The sequence below is a fragment of the Acartia tonsa genome, chromosome 8, assembly GCF_053477335.1.
Source record: "Acartia tonsa isolate MP-2025a chromosome 8, ASM5347733v1, whole genome shotgun sequence".
NCBI lineage: Eukaryota > Metazoa > Arthropoda > Copepoda > Calanoida > Acartiidae > Acartia > Acartia tonsa.
The window spans coordinates 42,998,764-43,016,618 of NC_137267.1; the positions used below are offsets into that span (position 1 = coordinate 42,998,764).

General features: G+C 32.8%; 1 protein-coding gene across 1 annotated transcript in view; it reads right to left on the reverse strand.

Moving 5' to 3' along the window:
* Nucleotides 1–17,114: 17,114 nt before the first annotated feature.
* LOC145327015 (cubilin-like) overlaps nt 17,115–17,855 on the reverse strand; it is a 96,303-nt gene continuing 95,562 nt past the window's right edge. The window contains exon 36 of the mRNA XM_080170491.1: nt 17,115–17,568. Coding sequence (XP_080026617.1) covers nt 17,477–17,568 — 92 coding nt within the window. The 3' untranslated portion in view covers nt 17,115–17,476. The remainder of the gene's footprint in view (nt 17,569–17,855) is intronic.

A 17,855-nucleotide genomic window follows, 5' to 3' on the forward strand; every position in this document is an offset into this window, starting at 1 on the left:
GAAAACAAAAACAGTATAATTTGGCAGGGATCTAAAGGGATAAAACAATGGCCGTTAAATTGGTGTACAGATCCAATGATGAAAAACAAAATTGCCTCTTCTTTAGATTACAATTAGTGGTTGAAACTTTTTGACACTCAACTTCATGAACCATCCAATCAAAATTCATTCAAGTCCCCAAAGTTGTTGAGACAACGAAAAGGAAAACTTTATTTTAAAACTTTGGGTACTAGAGTAATTGACAGACTAATGTCTTCTCACTACCTGATATTTTCAGATAAACTAGAGGAGAATTGGTTCTTTTACACAAAATTCCTGTTGAAAACTAAACCCACACCTCCTTTTTTCGAAAATAAATGAAAAAAGGTGGGTGGGAGTTAAAAATATATTTTTTTAAAATTCAATTTTAATTTTCCCAATTTCTTTCCCTTCAATGAGATGTGGAAAGTAACCCACGTCCCCCACAGACGTTATTCCTTAGAATTTAATTACAAATTATATAAATACCCAAAATATAATTCTTTTACTAACTAAAAAAAGCCAGGAGAGGAGGGGATATTGGACTGAAAATTACGCTGGTACTCATACCTTTATAACCATGTTATCTTATTAGATGGTTCAAATATTTTGGGTACTGATTTGAAACTAGCAGTGTCCAAACTTTTATCTAGAGAAGGGGTGGTTTGGTATATTATCATTGTGGGAAAAACGTCATATCCCTTGCGATCCCTGGATAAACCTAAAAAGTTTCAGACATCAAAAATGGTAAAGTTCTAGTTGGGATATTCTCATGAGAGAAATTTCTGTAGAAAAATGTATAATTCAAAGCTTTGATGAAGAAATTGTGTTTACGGATGTTTCTGTGTTTTAACAAAAATAGATAAATAGGATTAAACCATTGAATTAATCAAAATTAGTTTTCCTGAAAACTCTTGAAAGCACAACCAAATTAATCCTTATTCTAAAGTAACAGGATGTTTGTCTGTGTGTTTGTATGTTTGTACTGAAGGAACTCGCTAACTGCTGAACCGACCGGGTTCTCCTTAACAAGGTAGCTTCTCATAGGTCCCGTATTTGGGGTTATGGTAACACCACCCTCCTAAGAGGAATCACAAAAAATCATTTTTTTGTTCCTTATAGAGACTTGAACGCAACATAGATAGGTATCGTAGAGACTTGAACGCAACATAGATAGGTATCGTAGAGACTTGAAAGCATCATAGATAGGTAACTTATTATTTAAAAAAAAACATTTAAAGTGCCGCTAGAGGCCTCTAGGGGCGTAGCAGCTAGTTAAATATAAATTACTTTCTTTACTACCCCTATAGAGGCATAGAGGGTGGTGGGGAAAAGTCGAGCCTCAACTTATAATGTTAGTTTTTTAAAGAATTTTTTTGTTGAAGTGGGGGATATTCTTTTTCTAAAGGCGACTTCTCTTTAAAGATTGATTGGTACCCAGCCCCTAAAGATTTGTTGGTACTCTCCCCTAAAGATTGTTCTGTACCCTCCCCTAAAGATTGATCTGTACCCTCCCCTAAAGATTGATCTGTACCCTCCCCTAAAGATTGATCTGTACCCTCCCCTAAAGATTGATTGGTACCCTCCCCTAAAAATTGATCTGTACCCTCCCCTAAAGATTGATCTGTACCCTCCCCTAAAGATTGATTGGTACCCTCCCCTAAAAATTGATCTGTACCCTCCCCTAAAGATTGATCTGTACCCTCCCCTAAAGATTGATTGGTACCCTCCCCTAAAAATTGATTGGTACCCTCCCCTAAATATTGATTTGTACCCTCACCTAAAGATTGACTGGTACCCTCCCCTAAAGATTGATTGTACCCTCCCCTAAAGATTGATTGTACCCTCCCCTAAAGATTGACTGGTACCCTCTCCTAAAGATTGATTGGTACCCTCCCCTAAAGATTAATCTGTACTTCCCCTAAAGATTGATTGGTACCCTCCCTAAAAGATTGATTGGTACCCTCCTCTAAAAATTGATAAATACCCTCCCCTAAAGATTGATTGGTACCCTCCTCTAAAGATTGATTTGTACCCTCCCATAAAAACTTCCCTCAACTTTTAAGGAGCTTCACTATAAAAGAAAACCATATCGGTTTAGATGAAAGCTAGATCCTTCGATACACACATGTAGACATCCTATTATTTTTAGCCGGAGGACAGGACAGGACAGGACACAAGCAGTTTCAGTGAATTACAACATATTTTCTTATTAATTTACTTCATTATCCCCTAAAGGGTATAGCTCCTTTCGTGGCAACGCCCCTTAAGGGGTGATTCTTAGTATTTTTAAGGTAGCTTTTCTCCTATTTCTAGCCCCTGCGGGGGGCTCTATCCCTGCGTGGAAAATTGCCTAAACCTGCGGGTAATCAACTAACCTTAAATAGCCTATAAAAACTATTGTGAAAATACGACATATCGCCCTTTATGACACGAAAGGGACTATACCCAAAAAATATTCTGTATTGGTATATTCTTTCTTTTGCTGTTTTGTGAGGACTTCATGTTTAAGGCCTCTCCATCCAATTAGTAATGTCTAGAAATTAGTATATTAGGAAACCATATTCAGAGCAAATATATTGTAGAATAATCGGGTGTAGTCCCTTTCGTGGCAACGCTCCTTAAGGATGTTTATTCGTTTTTTTGCACAGTAGCTTTTCTCCAATTTCTAGCCCCTGCGGAGAGGCTCTAACCCAATTGTCTAACCCTGTGGGGCAATCACCTAACCCAATATAACCTAACCTAACCTAGAATATCCTATCAAAGGCCATTTTAAAAATACGACGAATCGCCCCTTCAGGTGCGTTGTCACGAAAGGGACTATTCCCGATTAATCTTTCTGATTTGATCATTAATACAAGCGTGAATATTTGGGTTTAATTAAACTAATTAGAACAGGCTAGGTTAGTACTAGGTTGACCCGTAGGATTAGGATCCTCGCTGAGGTTAAGCAAAAAAACACTATCTACCCCTTATTATTAATTTCTATCAAAATAAGATTCTATGCTCGACTAGGCACTTCTAGGGAAACCACCATTAAATATATAAAAATTTCAAGGCAACAAAAAAACAAAATGTTTCATCTAATAAAAGTAAATTTGATGGATGTACTTTAAACTTTAAGTTAATCTACATAATCAATTTATTCCAAAAGTGCTAAAGTTTTTAATTTTATATTTTTTAACTTATTCAAAATTACATTAACATAAGACTCTACCAATGGAAGTTGAACTTTAAGACTTGAATCTAATCCTTTGATGTATATTATACAAAAGGGACCTTAAGGGAAAAAAACAATGGTCAACAAATTGGTGTAAATTACCACTGATGATAAACAAAATTACACCTTATGTAGATAAAAATTACATGTTGAATGTTTGGACACTTTTTAGTCAATGAATCATACAGCCAAAATTTAATAAAAGTACAAAAACTTAAAGCGGTTAAAAGTTTGGGTACTTCTGAAATTAACAGTCCAATGTCCCCTCCCTCCCTGATTTATTATAATTCTTAATTTTGCATATAAATCCTTGAAAACGTGGAATAATTAAGTATGGGCTATTAAAGATATACATTGTGTAGTAACAGTTGGAAATCTAATTAGGTTTTAAAATCTGGGTAAATGGTTTATATATATTTCTTTTTTTAAGCGAAGCTTTTATATAATCATGAAAAGACGGTTCGTGCGTTCGTTGCTCTTTGCGTTAATTTAGACATGTTAGAATTGTCCTATCAATTTCAATTTTGCATGATAATTCCTTCAATATTTCAGCACAATGTTCTACTTATTAAGATGTATGTTTGTCTTCCCCTCTGATCTTAGAATTCCCTTTTATGGATGTTGTCATCCTTGTTAGATAATTTTTTACAGATGATTTCTAGTCGCACTTAATGTAAAATGGGATAGAGGATAAAGTTTAACCTTCACATTTACTTGGTTTAAAAAGTAAAAATATTTTTGAAGGGTTTATTTTTCAGGAACTGTATCTCCGAAAATAGTTATAAATATTCCCTGTACCTATAAGAAGCTTGAAACAATATAGATTCAGCAGTTAGCGAGATCTTAAGCTTCAAAGAAACATAAACAGACAGTCATCCTGTTACTGTTATATAAGGATGAAATTAATATACTTCAACAAAGCGTTTGATTATGTATTAATTTCAAAAGAACAGAAAAAATACAAAATTAGAACCTCTAAAAATATGTAAATAGCGCAGAAATTACAATTTTAACGTAAATAACCTTAGGGCAGGATAAAATAATAGTCAGTTGATGTTGGTACCATTGTAATGTAAATAAATCATGGAATTTGACATAAGTGTTTCTATTTTAAAACTGAATCATTAAACAAGAATATTAAACTTCCTTAACTTCAGAAATCTCTTTCCCCTACCCCAATCCATTCTTACTTTGAAATAAATTGAAAATAAGTTATGAAGTTTCGGGTTTGCTTTTACTTTAGGTCAGGTTATATTATGTACACAGGATCCCAGAAGGGCTGTGCAGGCATACGCGTTGTAGGTTTAGGGTCACCTGCAAGTTAAAAAAATCTCTCTATATTTCCAATTTACTACACAAAGAAAGGGAGTTCAGTGCTCGCAACGCACTTTGAGGAAAATCAGCAAGAAATTATTTAAAAAGTAGTTGCACTGCTAAAGGTAGAAGTTTTTTTGCTATGTCCTAAAAGTTGAATATGTGTGTGGGTTTTAGTGTGTGTTTTTCTGATTTGTTGTAAGTGTAATCTAATTTGGTTGATTTCTACAACAGTCTACCCATAGTTATACCTTCAGACAAACGATAGACATAATATATATAGATGGTCCATCTGATCCCAAAATTCGTCAAACTAAAAAGAGATTCCATAGTAGACTAACAACTTTTTTATATTCAAGTTTTTTTGTAGGATTTAATCTCTAAGAAGCTAACTTTATCCTAACAAAGAAGCTAGTAAAAGTGGTTGACTCAGTTTATGACATCAAAAAATTAACCAATGAGAGGCCACTATAAATTTTACCATTGGTCAATTACAGTGTATACTGGCCTTTGATTGTTTAATTTTTTTTTGGCGTCATAATCTGAGTAAGTCACTTTTACTAGCTTCCTAAGAAATTTAACTATTTATAGCTAACTTATTATAAGATTTGTCATGTGCTTCACACTATACTAGGAAATTGTGTAAAAATTTATTTACCCTCTTAAGAAATGCGACTATTTATAGCTGACTCATTTTGCGAAAGAAATGAAAAATCATGTCCTTATCTACCAAAATATGTACATAATTTCAACTAATGACAAGACTGGTATGTACCGCCACTGTCTCCTATTGGCTGATTGAGAGAGTATTTCTCTAGATTATCTCTATAAGACAACTTTATAACTCTAACTATTTTCTACGTTGTTAAATAAATCCTCATACAAGAAACTTCCAATAAAAAAAAACAAAAAAATCAGGAAGACCAAAAACAACTTTTACTTTTGTTACCTCACCATCTTCTCTATAATTTACTATGTCTGTTTGTCCATACATGATCTTTTTTGTGATTCGCTACTCATGGATGTCATCATTTACCATGATTCTCCTTTGATTTAAGTGATCATCTAGATAATCCAGAGCATCATCCACGTGTAATGGGATTCGATACTCTAACACCCAAGTATATTAGGTTAAGTAACATCCATCAGACAACTAACCCTTTGATTGCACAACCTTTGTCTGAGGCGTCCTAACTGTGCATGGTAGTGAGTTGCACTAGTTTGTGGGGCAAGGCATTCCCCCTACTCTTACTATTTATGTCGTGAACCTGACATAGCAGCAGTAGGAACCATTTTTAACGTCTTTAGTTATGACGCATTGTCGGCCGCGATTCGAACCTATCACCTCCCCGAGCCACAATCGCGGGTATGGATGTAATCATACTTGTTAATGTTAAAAAAATGATATTGCTGCATTTTTAAACAAAAGCACATAAATGTTAATATATGTTTTCCCGGATAAAATTGTTTTAGTTGAAATAAAGTATATTTTAGGAAAATCTGAAATGTAACAGGGATCTAAAGGGATAAGACAATGACCGAAAAATTTATGTACACCCCTATCATGATACACAAAATTACACTTTCTGAATATTATAATTAGTGGTTGAAACGTGTGGACACTTTTTTCAATGAACCAACCAATAAAAATTCAATAAAAGTCCCCAAAGTTGTTAAGCCAACGAATAATAAAATGTTATCATAAGACTTTGGGGACTAGTGTAATAAACAGCCCAATGTCTCCTCCCTCCCTGGAAATGTAAAGTATATGAAAAGTAATGATATGGAAAGTAAAGAAGGGCAGGGATTAAAGTATAGATAACTTGGAAAATTTTTTTTTCAGTCTGGCTTCGACACCGATTGATATCCGCAGGATTAGAACTGGTTCAATAATGTTTTAGTAATCCTGTATTTCATAAAACAGACATTTAAACATAGCTTTAACTCAAACTATTTCATGACGAATGTTTATAAAAAAAGTAACAGGATCTCTGTGGTATGTTTGTTTGTCTGTACCGAAGGATCTCGGTAACCGCTGATCCTATGGTTCTCCAGCTCATAGGTTCTTTTAACTTTTTCTTTTTAACACTAAAATAGCATATGGGTAGGGGTCCAATTCAACCCCCCTCCATCTCAAGTGCTTTTAAATACCTCTAGGGGCGAAACTGCTAGTGTTAAATATAATACTAACTATTTCTATACCAATTTGATTTTCCTATCAATCCACAATTCCACTTGTCTCCCCCGAAAAAGAAAAAGCTAAAGGGTTAAAGAGAAAGAAAGATTGAAACAGTAAGCAAGTACTTTCAAGAAAAAATATAAAAAATCTTCTTATTCAGAAAACCTTCTTGTTTCAGACTTTTGAAAAAAAGAATTTTTCTCCCGAGCTAGAAAGTATAATCCAGTATGGTTCATAACCGGTTCTCAGCCATACCGAAAAATCATGTAAAGCATCGTATTACAGTAAACTTTTCACAAATACTAAAATAAAAGTCATAATATCAATACGAGTTTGTTTAGCCCGGGCCTTCGGACCCTCGGGGCTACCAAAACTAGTATTAATCTTATAATTTATCATTTTAATATCCGCGGAAAGGAGTCCGTATCGTTTATAAGCAAAGCATCTCTATAATCAATGTCCTTAACAGTATCTTGAATAAAGAAATATTGCAACAAATTTACATGCAATTTTGAATAGACATATAAATTTATATTATGCTTATTAATTTTTAATACTTTACAAGTGTTAATGTTCGTTTGTCCTACGTCGGATTTTAGAGCTTCGCTGATATGGATGTTGTGATCCTTGTTTTACCTAAAACTAATTTTATTTTGGTTAGGAAACAAATTAAAAAAGAATAACATTATTTTTAAATTTTGTCAAATTTTAGAAATTGTATCAAATATATAACAGTAAATTTGATAAACAATAGAATTATAAAAAATATATTGTATAAACAAATATGACACCATCTATAAAAGTTTGGGTAAAGTCCCTTTCGTGACAAGGCCTCTTAAGGGGCGTTTCATTGTATTTCACAGTAGTTATTTTAGGTTAGGTTAGGTGATAAATAGGGGAAACGCTACTGTGAAAATACGACGAAACGCTCCTTACGAGGCCTTGCCACTTAAGGAACCATACCCCAAAATTATACATAAATTTGTAAGTCTAAACAAAATTGTACATAAATTTCTTGCAAAATTGCGTAAATACAGGATATTGTGAAAGGATATACTTCATTTTAAGGATTTGATTACAGAGATGCATCGCTTTTGATATTGTACCTAGGAATCGTTATTACAAAAAATCAGATGAATAGAATATTTATACAATAAAATTGTTGTAAAAACAGTTGAAATTCAAAATGATGGACGTACGGACGTACCGAACCTACTAAAATAGAAAAGCCTACCTCAAGTTTGAGCAGACTAATCAAGATTTAATGAAATTACACAAAGTTATTAAACCAACGAGTAGGAGAATGTGTTTATAAAAGTTTAGATAAAAGAATATTATTTTCTCGTATTCATTCGAATCCGGTGGATAGGAACCGGTTCTCATCCATACGAAAAAACTATGTCTAGCATCGTATTATATCCAGCTTTCTACGAATATAGAAATGTACAATCATAATATTATAACCAGTTTTTTAGCCCGTGCCTTCGGCATCTCGGGGCTAAAAAACTGGTTCTAATCTTATAATTGTACATTATATATCCGCGGAAAGCCGTTTATAATACGATGAAAGAAATAACTATTACACTTCAGTTTCCCCTCTCTCCCTGGCAATAACCTATTATAAAAATCAAAAATAAAGCAAAAACTCTCAGAAGCTGCTGGTCCGAATTCTTTGCACTTTTCAGGGATGCTTCATAAATGACTCTAGGTGGTTTTATGCTATTTTTCTAACCTCCCTCGCCCTAGGGACGAAAACAGGGACGAAACAGCTTGTACATAAATAATTAAGAACATTTTATTAGAACAAGGATGACAACATCCATAAAAGCGAAGCACTGAAACTGTAGGACAAACGGACATTAACACTTGTATAGTGTCTGAACTGAATAATCAGAATATAAAAGTATAAGAATCGACGCAAAATTGTAAGTAAATTTGTTAAAAAAGTGCTTGATACAATATAATGTTTATGGACATACTTACATTTTTAAGACTTGATTATAGAGTTGCTTCGCTTATAATATTGTTCTTTGTTGTCACAGGAATCAATATACAAAAAATCAGATCAAATAAATAATTAGATCACATAAAAATTTGTTGTTAAAAGAGGAGAAAAATCAACATGTTTAAAATGGACGTACGGAAATTCTGGTAATGATTATAGAGTTGCTACGCTTTCTAAATCGTACCTAACTACTACAGGAATCATCATGCAAAGTTTGAAATCGATGGACAATTCTAACATGCCTAAATTAACGAATAAAAGCTATCTATCTCGGACGGACGGACGGACGTACGGACCGACCCTAATTATAGAAAATCTTCGCTTTTAAAAATATTTCTTTGATTGTGATAACTTTACGATTGCAAAATGGTGGATAGCGCTAAATATATAGTAGCTGTGCTGCTAAAAGCAAAGAAAATTATTTTTCTTCTTCTAGAAAAGTCAAGTAAAAAACAATTTAAAAATCAATTTGTCATAAAAATAAATTGTGTAATCTAAAATTACTTGAGTAAAAATCTGGGACCCGCTAAATGGAGCACAAGAAAGAACTTCCAAGTTTTTTTTTGAGGGGGGGGGGGTAAAAAATATTAGTAGTGGGAGGAGGACTTAAGATCGTATCGAATAAGATTTATTTATTGTTTCAAATGGTTGGGGGGGGGGGGGGGGATGGGAAGTAAGCTCCACACATAAAGTTTTTAGGTAAGATATACTCAAATATTTTTTTAGGGGGAAGGGGGGGGGGGGTGGTAAACTCATTCCCCTTTCGACGTACCTTGGATAAAAATAAACAAATAATTTTATTTAACTCCAACAGTTAGGGAGTTGAATCCATTTTTATAAAAGCAGAAATATAATCTATGATTATGGTTTGGACCCTCTAAAACTGTAATCTACCTTTCCACTCTCCCCTCTCTTGGTGAAGATATCTTCAACGCCGATACGATTTTTGAAATGTAAGATTCTACTTTCCCTTCTCTTGGTGAAGATATCTTCAACGCCGATACGATTTTTGAAATTTAAGATTCCACTTTCCCCTCTCTTAATGAAGATATCTTCAACGCCGATACGATTTTTGAAATTTAAGATTCTACTTTTGCCTCTCTTGGTGAAGATATCTTCAACAAGAGAGACAAAAGTGGAATCTTATATTTCAAAAATCGTATCGGCGTTGAAGATATCTTCACCAAGAGAGGGGAAAGTAGAAGGGTAGATTACAGTTTTAGAGGGTCCAAACCATAATCATAGATTATATTTCTGCTTCTATAAAAATGGATTCAACTCCCTAACTGTCCAACGTAGGGAGTTTTGATGCAAAATTAAAGAAAAATATTAAAGTATGGCGTATATATAACTCTGTCTAAAGGGTGGGGACCCTGTTCCGATTTTGGATTGGGTGTTTTAAATCATCTGATAGCGTCAGAAAAATCAACACGGCCGAGTACCTTCAAAGAACTGAAAGCAATTTGCAAGCAGACGAACAAGGTCTTTACCACATGGGCCAGGTATTTATATGAATCGTATTTCTAAAATTATACATTTATAAATGCAACTAACATACCTTTTACCCCAAAAACAAATTGAGCGAAGACACAAAGATTGAAAAAATTCAATTTTTTTAGAATATCTTGGTTTCTACATTCTTCAATGAAATATCTGTTTCGTAGAATGTTGAAATCTTAATCTCAAGGGATAAGACAATGGACTTTAAATTGATGTACATTCTCAATAATAATAAACAAAATAATACCTTCTGTACATTGGTTGAAAAGTTTGGAACCAATCAATCAATCAATATTTAATAAAAGAATTTATATTGGACTTTAAATTACATTGGTACTTAAAGTTTCAAAATCACGTTAATATATTCTTCGACGCACAGATTTCAATTACTTGCATTGAATATTTGTTGATTGGTTCCAAACGTTTCAACTAATAAATATACAGAAGATATAATTTTGTTTATCATAATTGGGGATGTACAGCAATCTAGTATCCGTTGTCTGATCTCTTAATTTTCTAAATTTAGATAGCCATGTGGAAAATCCTCAATCAAAGTATAATGTACATGAATCTTAAGAAAGTTTAATCAAATTTTAGGCATTCTAATGAAACTTTTCCTTTATATTTAAATACTTTGGCTGGCTTTTACGTTATTTTATAAAAGTGTATTTAAATGAAATTGAGTTAAGATAAGATAAGATTTTCCAGTATGGCCTCAAATAGATTGATATCAGCTTGAATAGAACCGGTTCTCAGCAACACTGAAAAATCTTGTATAGCATCGTATTTCAGACAAATTTCCACTAATATTAAATCAAAAACATAAAATAAATACCCGTTTCTTAGACCGGGTCTGTATCCACTCGGTGCTAACAAAACTGGTTTTAATCCCACAATTTTTTGCTTTTAATATCCAGGGAAAGCTGTCTATAATATGCGTTAAATATATATTCTTTAATTTCTTTATCCTTAAGATGCAAAGCCATATTGAAACTTTTTCATTGTTTGTTGCTTGATTTAATTAATACACAATGTGTGATTTAAAACTGCAAAGAACTAAATGGCAATAAGTAACAGGATATCTATTGCCAATCTGACTATAGCTTCATATTTGTTATTTTATTTGATTTAAAGATCAAAACGAGCACAGCTAACATTTAACAGAGCTGGATCTTTAAATCATTTAGTGGTGCGCCGGATCGGGGCGCGCCAGATTTGGCGCACCTCATATCAATCTTTAAATCAAAATGGCATTGGCGATCCGGCACACCCGGTGGATCACCTCTGGCACACCGGCTACACTCGTTTAATGTAACCACCGCGCTAGATTAACTTTTGCTACTCTATAATTGGAGTATGTGCGTATGTATGTCTATTATTTGTACTTGTTAATTGATTTTAGTCTTATAAAGTAGATTTGTCAAAAGTAACAAAATTAAAATTAGTTTAACAAATATTTGACAATAATTTAAAAAATAATATCAATATTTGTTTTTTTATCCGTAAAATATTCAATGTTTTTATTTCTCCTTCTTTCTATACAATTTTGTTCAATCCGTAGTCTTTTATATTATGTTTAAAATAGCCTTAAACCTGACAATTTAACAAATGGTTCGGGATCAAACAATATTTACTAGTTTAATATGTTAGATAGTTTTAGTAAGTATTTATACAGACTTTCTTATGGTTAAAAAAAACAAATATATATCATATTAGAAAATTTAAATATGAAACATTTTAATACTGACTTTAAAAATAATTTTCTAAAAAAAACTTCGAACCAAAGGGGTAGTTTCACGAAATGCATTTGAACTTAATTTAGCAAACCGCATATTTTTTCCTAGTTAATGGGTTAAACTACATTTACATGGCATATATTTGAAATAAATTCAATTTTCTACCACGTAGTTTTTAAAATATTAAGACTTGAAAATTGTCTTTTTGTGATACATGCAATTTAAAAATACGATTTTCAAGTCTTGATATTTTAAAAACTACGTGGTAGAAAATTTAAATTCTTTCAAATATATGCCACATAAATGTAGTTTAACCATTTAACCAGGATAAAATATGCGGTTCACTAAATTAAGTTCAAATGCATTTCGTGAAACTACCCCTTTAATATTTGTGATTCAACAAGTGTTAAATACAGAAGAGTGACTGGCGGCAACCATCACAAGCAAAAGTTCGTAATTTACTAAAGACAGATACAAATAACCAGAGATGTAAAAAAAAGAGATGAAAGAGAGAGAGAGGGAGAGGAAGAGAGAGAAAGAGAGAGTGAGAGAGAGAGAGGGGGAGGAGAGAGAGAGAGGGACAGAGACAGAGAGAGAAAATAAAATTCTCTGAGAGAAATTTTGGTTCATGTGTATGTGTGTATCTTTGATACAACCAAAAAAATATGCTAACAGTTTCGAAAAATAACCCGCGACCTTGGCTCAACACGTAGCGCATCCGCTCGTCGTCGGGAAGGTGATAGGTTCGAATCAAGGGCTGACACCGCGTCATAACTAAAGACGTTAAAAATGGTTCCTACTGCTGCTATGTCAGATGCGCGACATAAATAGTTAGAGTAGGGGGAATGCTTTGGCCCAAAACAGGCGCAAATCGTTACTATGCACAGTTGAGACTTCTCAGACAAAGGTCGTGCATCACAGAGAGTTGGTTTTCTGTTGGATGTTACTTAACCTAATATCCTTGGGTGTTTGAACAGAGAAGGGTGCGTAACAGTCATCCTTAGTGGATTGCTGGACCAGGACCTAGACAGTACACCAAGTCGAAAAGGTCCTGGACTGTAATCCCGTTCGTACGAGGTAATCTACTAGGTAAATAGTTTCGAAATTTGTTAGTATGCCCTTGTATCCTTAAGATCTCTTGAACTACTGAAGTTTTTCAATTACTAAAAAAATACTTAATTTAACTCAAGCTAAAACGCCCCTGGCATCTAGAGGCAGAAATGGGCTAGAAAAATAGTATAAAACCTAACTAAGATTTAAATCTCAAAACAAAACAGCTTAAAACCATCAGAGAGCATATGTAAAGCTTACCTAAAACAGAGAACTTTTAAAAAGCTAATGAGATCTCAAGCTTCAGACAAAAAAATCTAACTACTTTACATAATAGAATAAAATTCCTATCATAAAATGTAAAGAAATGGACAATGGGCATGAATTAATATAGAAAATATACTTTGTTTGGACATTTCGAATACCAGAGAAAGAGGAGACATTGGGATGTTTAGTAAACTGGCCCCCAAAGTTTTAAAATATCGGTTTCTTATTAACAATTTTGGGGACTTTTGATTTTGATTGTTGATTCATAAAGTTGAGTGTTTAAACGCTTCAACCATTAATTGTAACCTACAGTAGGGGTGATATACATTATACATAAATGCATCGGACAATGTCCTATCCCTTTAAATCCCTGAATTTTGTTAACTGTATTGGTCTGTTTGTGTGTACTGCTGTCTTGAGAAAACATCGGTTATTTGTTAAGAGTAAATACGTTTTGTGATATGACAGTATAAATAGGATTGGGATACTTTCAGGGAGGGAGGTATAGTTTTGTGATATGACAGTATAAATAGGAGTGGAATACTTTCAGGGAGGAAATATAGTTTTGTGATATGACAGTATAAATAGGATTGGGATATTCTCAGGGAGGGAGGTATAGTTTTGTGATATGACAGTATAAATAGGATTTGGATACTCTCAGGGAGGGAGGTATAGTTTTTTGATATGACAGTATAAATAGGATTGGGATACTTTCAGGGACGGAGGTATTTTTTTTTATATGAAAGTATAAATAGGATTGGGATACTCTCAGGATATAGAGGTATAGTTTTGTGGTATGACAGTATAAATAGGGTTGGGATACTCTTAGGGAGGGAGGTAAAGTTTTGTGATATGACAGTTTAAATAGAAAAGAGATACTTTTAGGGAGTAAGCAGACAATTGTGCTTAAATTAATCATATCCCTCTAAATTAAGAACTATCAAACTAGTGTTGATTGCATATTTTCTAATCCCTTTATCCAGTATTTATACAGTTTGGCTTTGCTGTTATTAATAGGAAGGGGTACAAAATTCAATAATTTTTTTAATGAAGAAGTAATTTTATTTATCATAATTAGGAGTGAATTTATATTTTTCTTCCTGCATTGTCTTATCCCTGATTTTTTTAATAGAATATATTGAATTTAAAAAAATTTAACAGAGTAGCTTAGTTGCCAATGCCAACCATAAGAGTACAAAAACTATTTTACATAAAGAAAAACAAATATACAATCCTAATTTATCCTGGAAACTAACGGGAGTAGACAATGACCGATATTTTTATATACATCACCAATGATGATACAGTAAATTTGCCCTTCTGTAGATTACAATTAGTAGTTCGATACGTTTGGACACTCAACTTGATGAATTAACCAATTAAAATTCAATAAAAATCCCCAAAGTTTTTAAGCCAACGAATAAGAAAACATTATTATAAAATTTTGGGTACTAGTGTAATAAACAGCCTTTATTGTCCCCTCCCACCCTGTTAATTAACCCCAATTTGTGATTAATTAAATTAACCAAGCAAACAGAAAAATATACGCAAGTCTAAAAATAAATCACACAACAAGAAATGTAAAGAATACAAGAATATTGGGTAATTTCCATCAAAAGGCCTATTGAGCACATAAATCTTTATCTTTAATGTGAATTAGAAATATTAGGGGGTAGTTTATGGCTCAGCCAGCAGTAGCTTGCATGATAATTTTGACAGTAAAGATACTCTAGTTTTCTTTTGTCTGTTGGTCGTATTAGAGAAATTAATACTGTATTGTTGTAATGTTTTACATCTAGAATTGTTAGATGTTTTAATTGCTGCGCTACTTATGGACTAACTGTTCTTATTTTCTGATAATCTTATATGCATTTTTTTTAAAAAAAGTAGGTTAACTTGTCAATAAAGTATTTATCTTGTCTTTTCTTGTACAATATTCTTCCAACATCTTACATAAAATATATAGTAACACTACCCTTTAAAGTTACACTTGTACCTAACGTTTTACAACAGCTTTATCTTATTCGTTGACTCTAAAGCGTTGGGTACTTTTATTGAATTTTAATTGGATGGTTCTAAACTAGCAATGTTCAAATTCTACATTTTTGCATATTTAGTTTATCACCTTAGCTTATGTATACAATTTAATCTTTCCTTGTCTTCTCCCCTACATCCCATGAAATTTTGAAGATATCTTGATTGTTGAAAGGGACGGTGTGTGTGTGTGTGTGTGTGTGTGTGTGTGTGTGTATGTGTGTGTGTGTGTGTGTGTGTGTGTGTGTGTGTTGCAATGCATAAATGGGTTTATGTAAGGTTCAAGGACTAGGAAAAAGTTGCGGAATAGTTATTTATCGCTGATTGACAGCTTTTCGCAGATATTAAAATGTAAAATTGTAAGGTTAAAACCAATTTAGAAGGTCCCAAGTGGCCGAAGGCACCAGGCTAACAAAACTGGTTTTAATTTTATGAACTTTATTTTTATTATTCGTTGAAGTAGTCTACAATAGGATACGATAAATGACATGTCTTGGAACCGGTGTTAAACCAACGGATATAAATTGATTTCGAAACTACACTGCAATTTATTTGAACAAAATGGCATCCAATAATAGTATTTGCAAATTTGAAATTCATGAAATAAATCATAGAAAATAAAAGTACGATTTAAATGTATATGAAGTAATTTATATTCAGTACTTTGATATTTTTGGCAATAAAAACTGTTAATAAATTATGCTTAAAGTAGGTTAGGTTGGATATTTATGTAATTTTATATAAGTAAAGAACGTTCTTAATATGTTATGTAAACGTTGCAGGTTATATGATCGGTCCGTCCGTAACGGTTAGCTCTTTTCGTTAATTTAAACATGTAATAATTGTTCTATCTATTTCAAACTTTGCATGTAAATTCCTATAACAATTAGGTACGATTTTGAAAGGGTAGCAACTCTAAACTCGTTCCCAACAGATCGTACGTCCATTTAAAACATGATGATTTTAACTTATCCATAGCTATCTATAGTGCCTTAGGAAAAAAGGGATATATGTCACTGTTTTAGCCTACCTATTTTATTGACGTCAGGGAACACCCTATTCTAATACTATTCCTTAGCCCGGGCCTACTTATAGTTAAAAGTTGACCAAAGAAAGATAAATAACTTTCTTCGTTTACTTTTTAAACAAAAAAACTTGATAATTGTATGTAGTTTTGCTAATATTATTATAGAAATACAGGTGCTTTAACATAAAGTGCCAATTGATTGAGTACTTACAACCCCATCCCCTATTTTAAATGTGGGAGGGTTAGTTACTTTTACTATATATCCTGGGGCAATATTTGCAGGAACCTAAACCTGTGGCAAATATGACAATACAAAATATAACCTGAAAAAAAACTCACCCCGCCCCCCCCCCCACTCTCTTATTTTCATTTTCTATCAAAATGGGTGGGGGAGGGTGGTATCAGTTTTCCCCATCGTACTTTGTGTAAAATCGCTGAAATACTTTTATCTCACCTATCTTCAGATGTTTTGACTTACTTATTTTTTACAGTCAAACTTCTATATAATGATTATATAAGCATAGCTTTCAGAACATAATAAAACCATAACCAGATAAAGCAATGGCTAATAAATTGAATACAAGTTTGGATGCTTAAAGTTTGGAACCAACCAATCAAAATTAAATAAAAATACCCGAAGATTTCAAGCCAACAAATGAGATAACGTTGCTATAAAACTTTGTCCCCTCCCTTCCTGCGTTTTATCTCTGTCAATACTTTGATAAGACTTATATAACCTGATTATACTAAGAAAATAGAAAAAAAACAATATCATAATATTTATTGCAGTTCAAATTTTGTAAAAAAAAGCATCTTTAATATTTATTTATTTATAGCATCATATAATAAACAGCTTTCTGCGGATATAAAATGAAAATGTTAAAATAAAAACTCGTTTTGTTCAGCCCAGAGATGCCGAAAGCACGGGCTATTAAAACTGGTTTAATAATATGGTTGTAAATCTTTATATTCGTAGAAAACTGGATATAATATGATCCTATACATACTATTTCAATATGGCTGAGAACCAGTTCTAATCCAGCGGATATTAATCGGTTGGAAGCTACACTGGAAAAAATATATTTATATCACTAAACATTCTAATTTTCAATAATAAAATTTTTATTCAATTGAGAAGTTGAAATCCGCCAGTGGGAACTGAACCTGATATCGCAGGATCCTCGGCTTGGATCTGGTACAGTGCTCGCCATCCATCACCTTAAAATAAAGAAAATTTTATGTTTATGGAATATTTATTTATCGCATCGTATTATAAACAGCTTTCTGAAAAAGTACGAGATAAAAATCAGTCTCATTACCCTCGAGATGCCAAAGACCCTGGCTAATAAAATTAATCTTATGATTTTTTGTATTATTTGTGGAAAATTGTCCGTAATACGATAATACTTAATAATATACTAATACTAATAAATTTTAGCGAAAGTAATATAAATTTCACATTGGCTTTTCCTCCGTCAATCTATAATACAAAGTAGAACGATGTC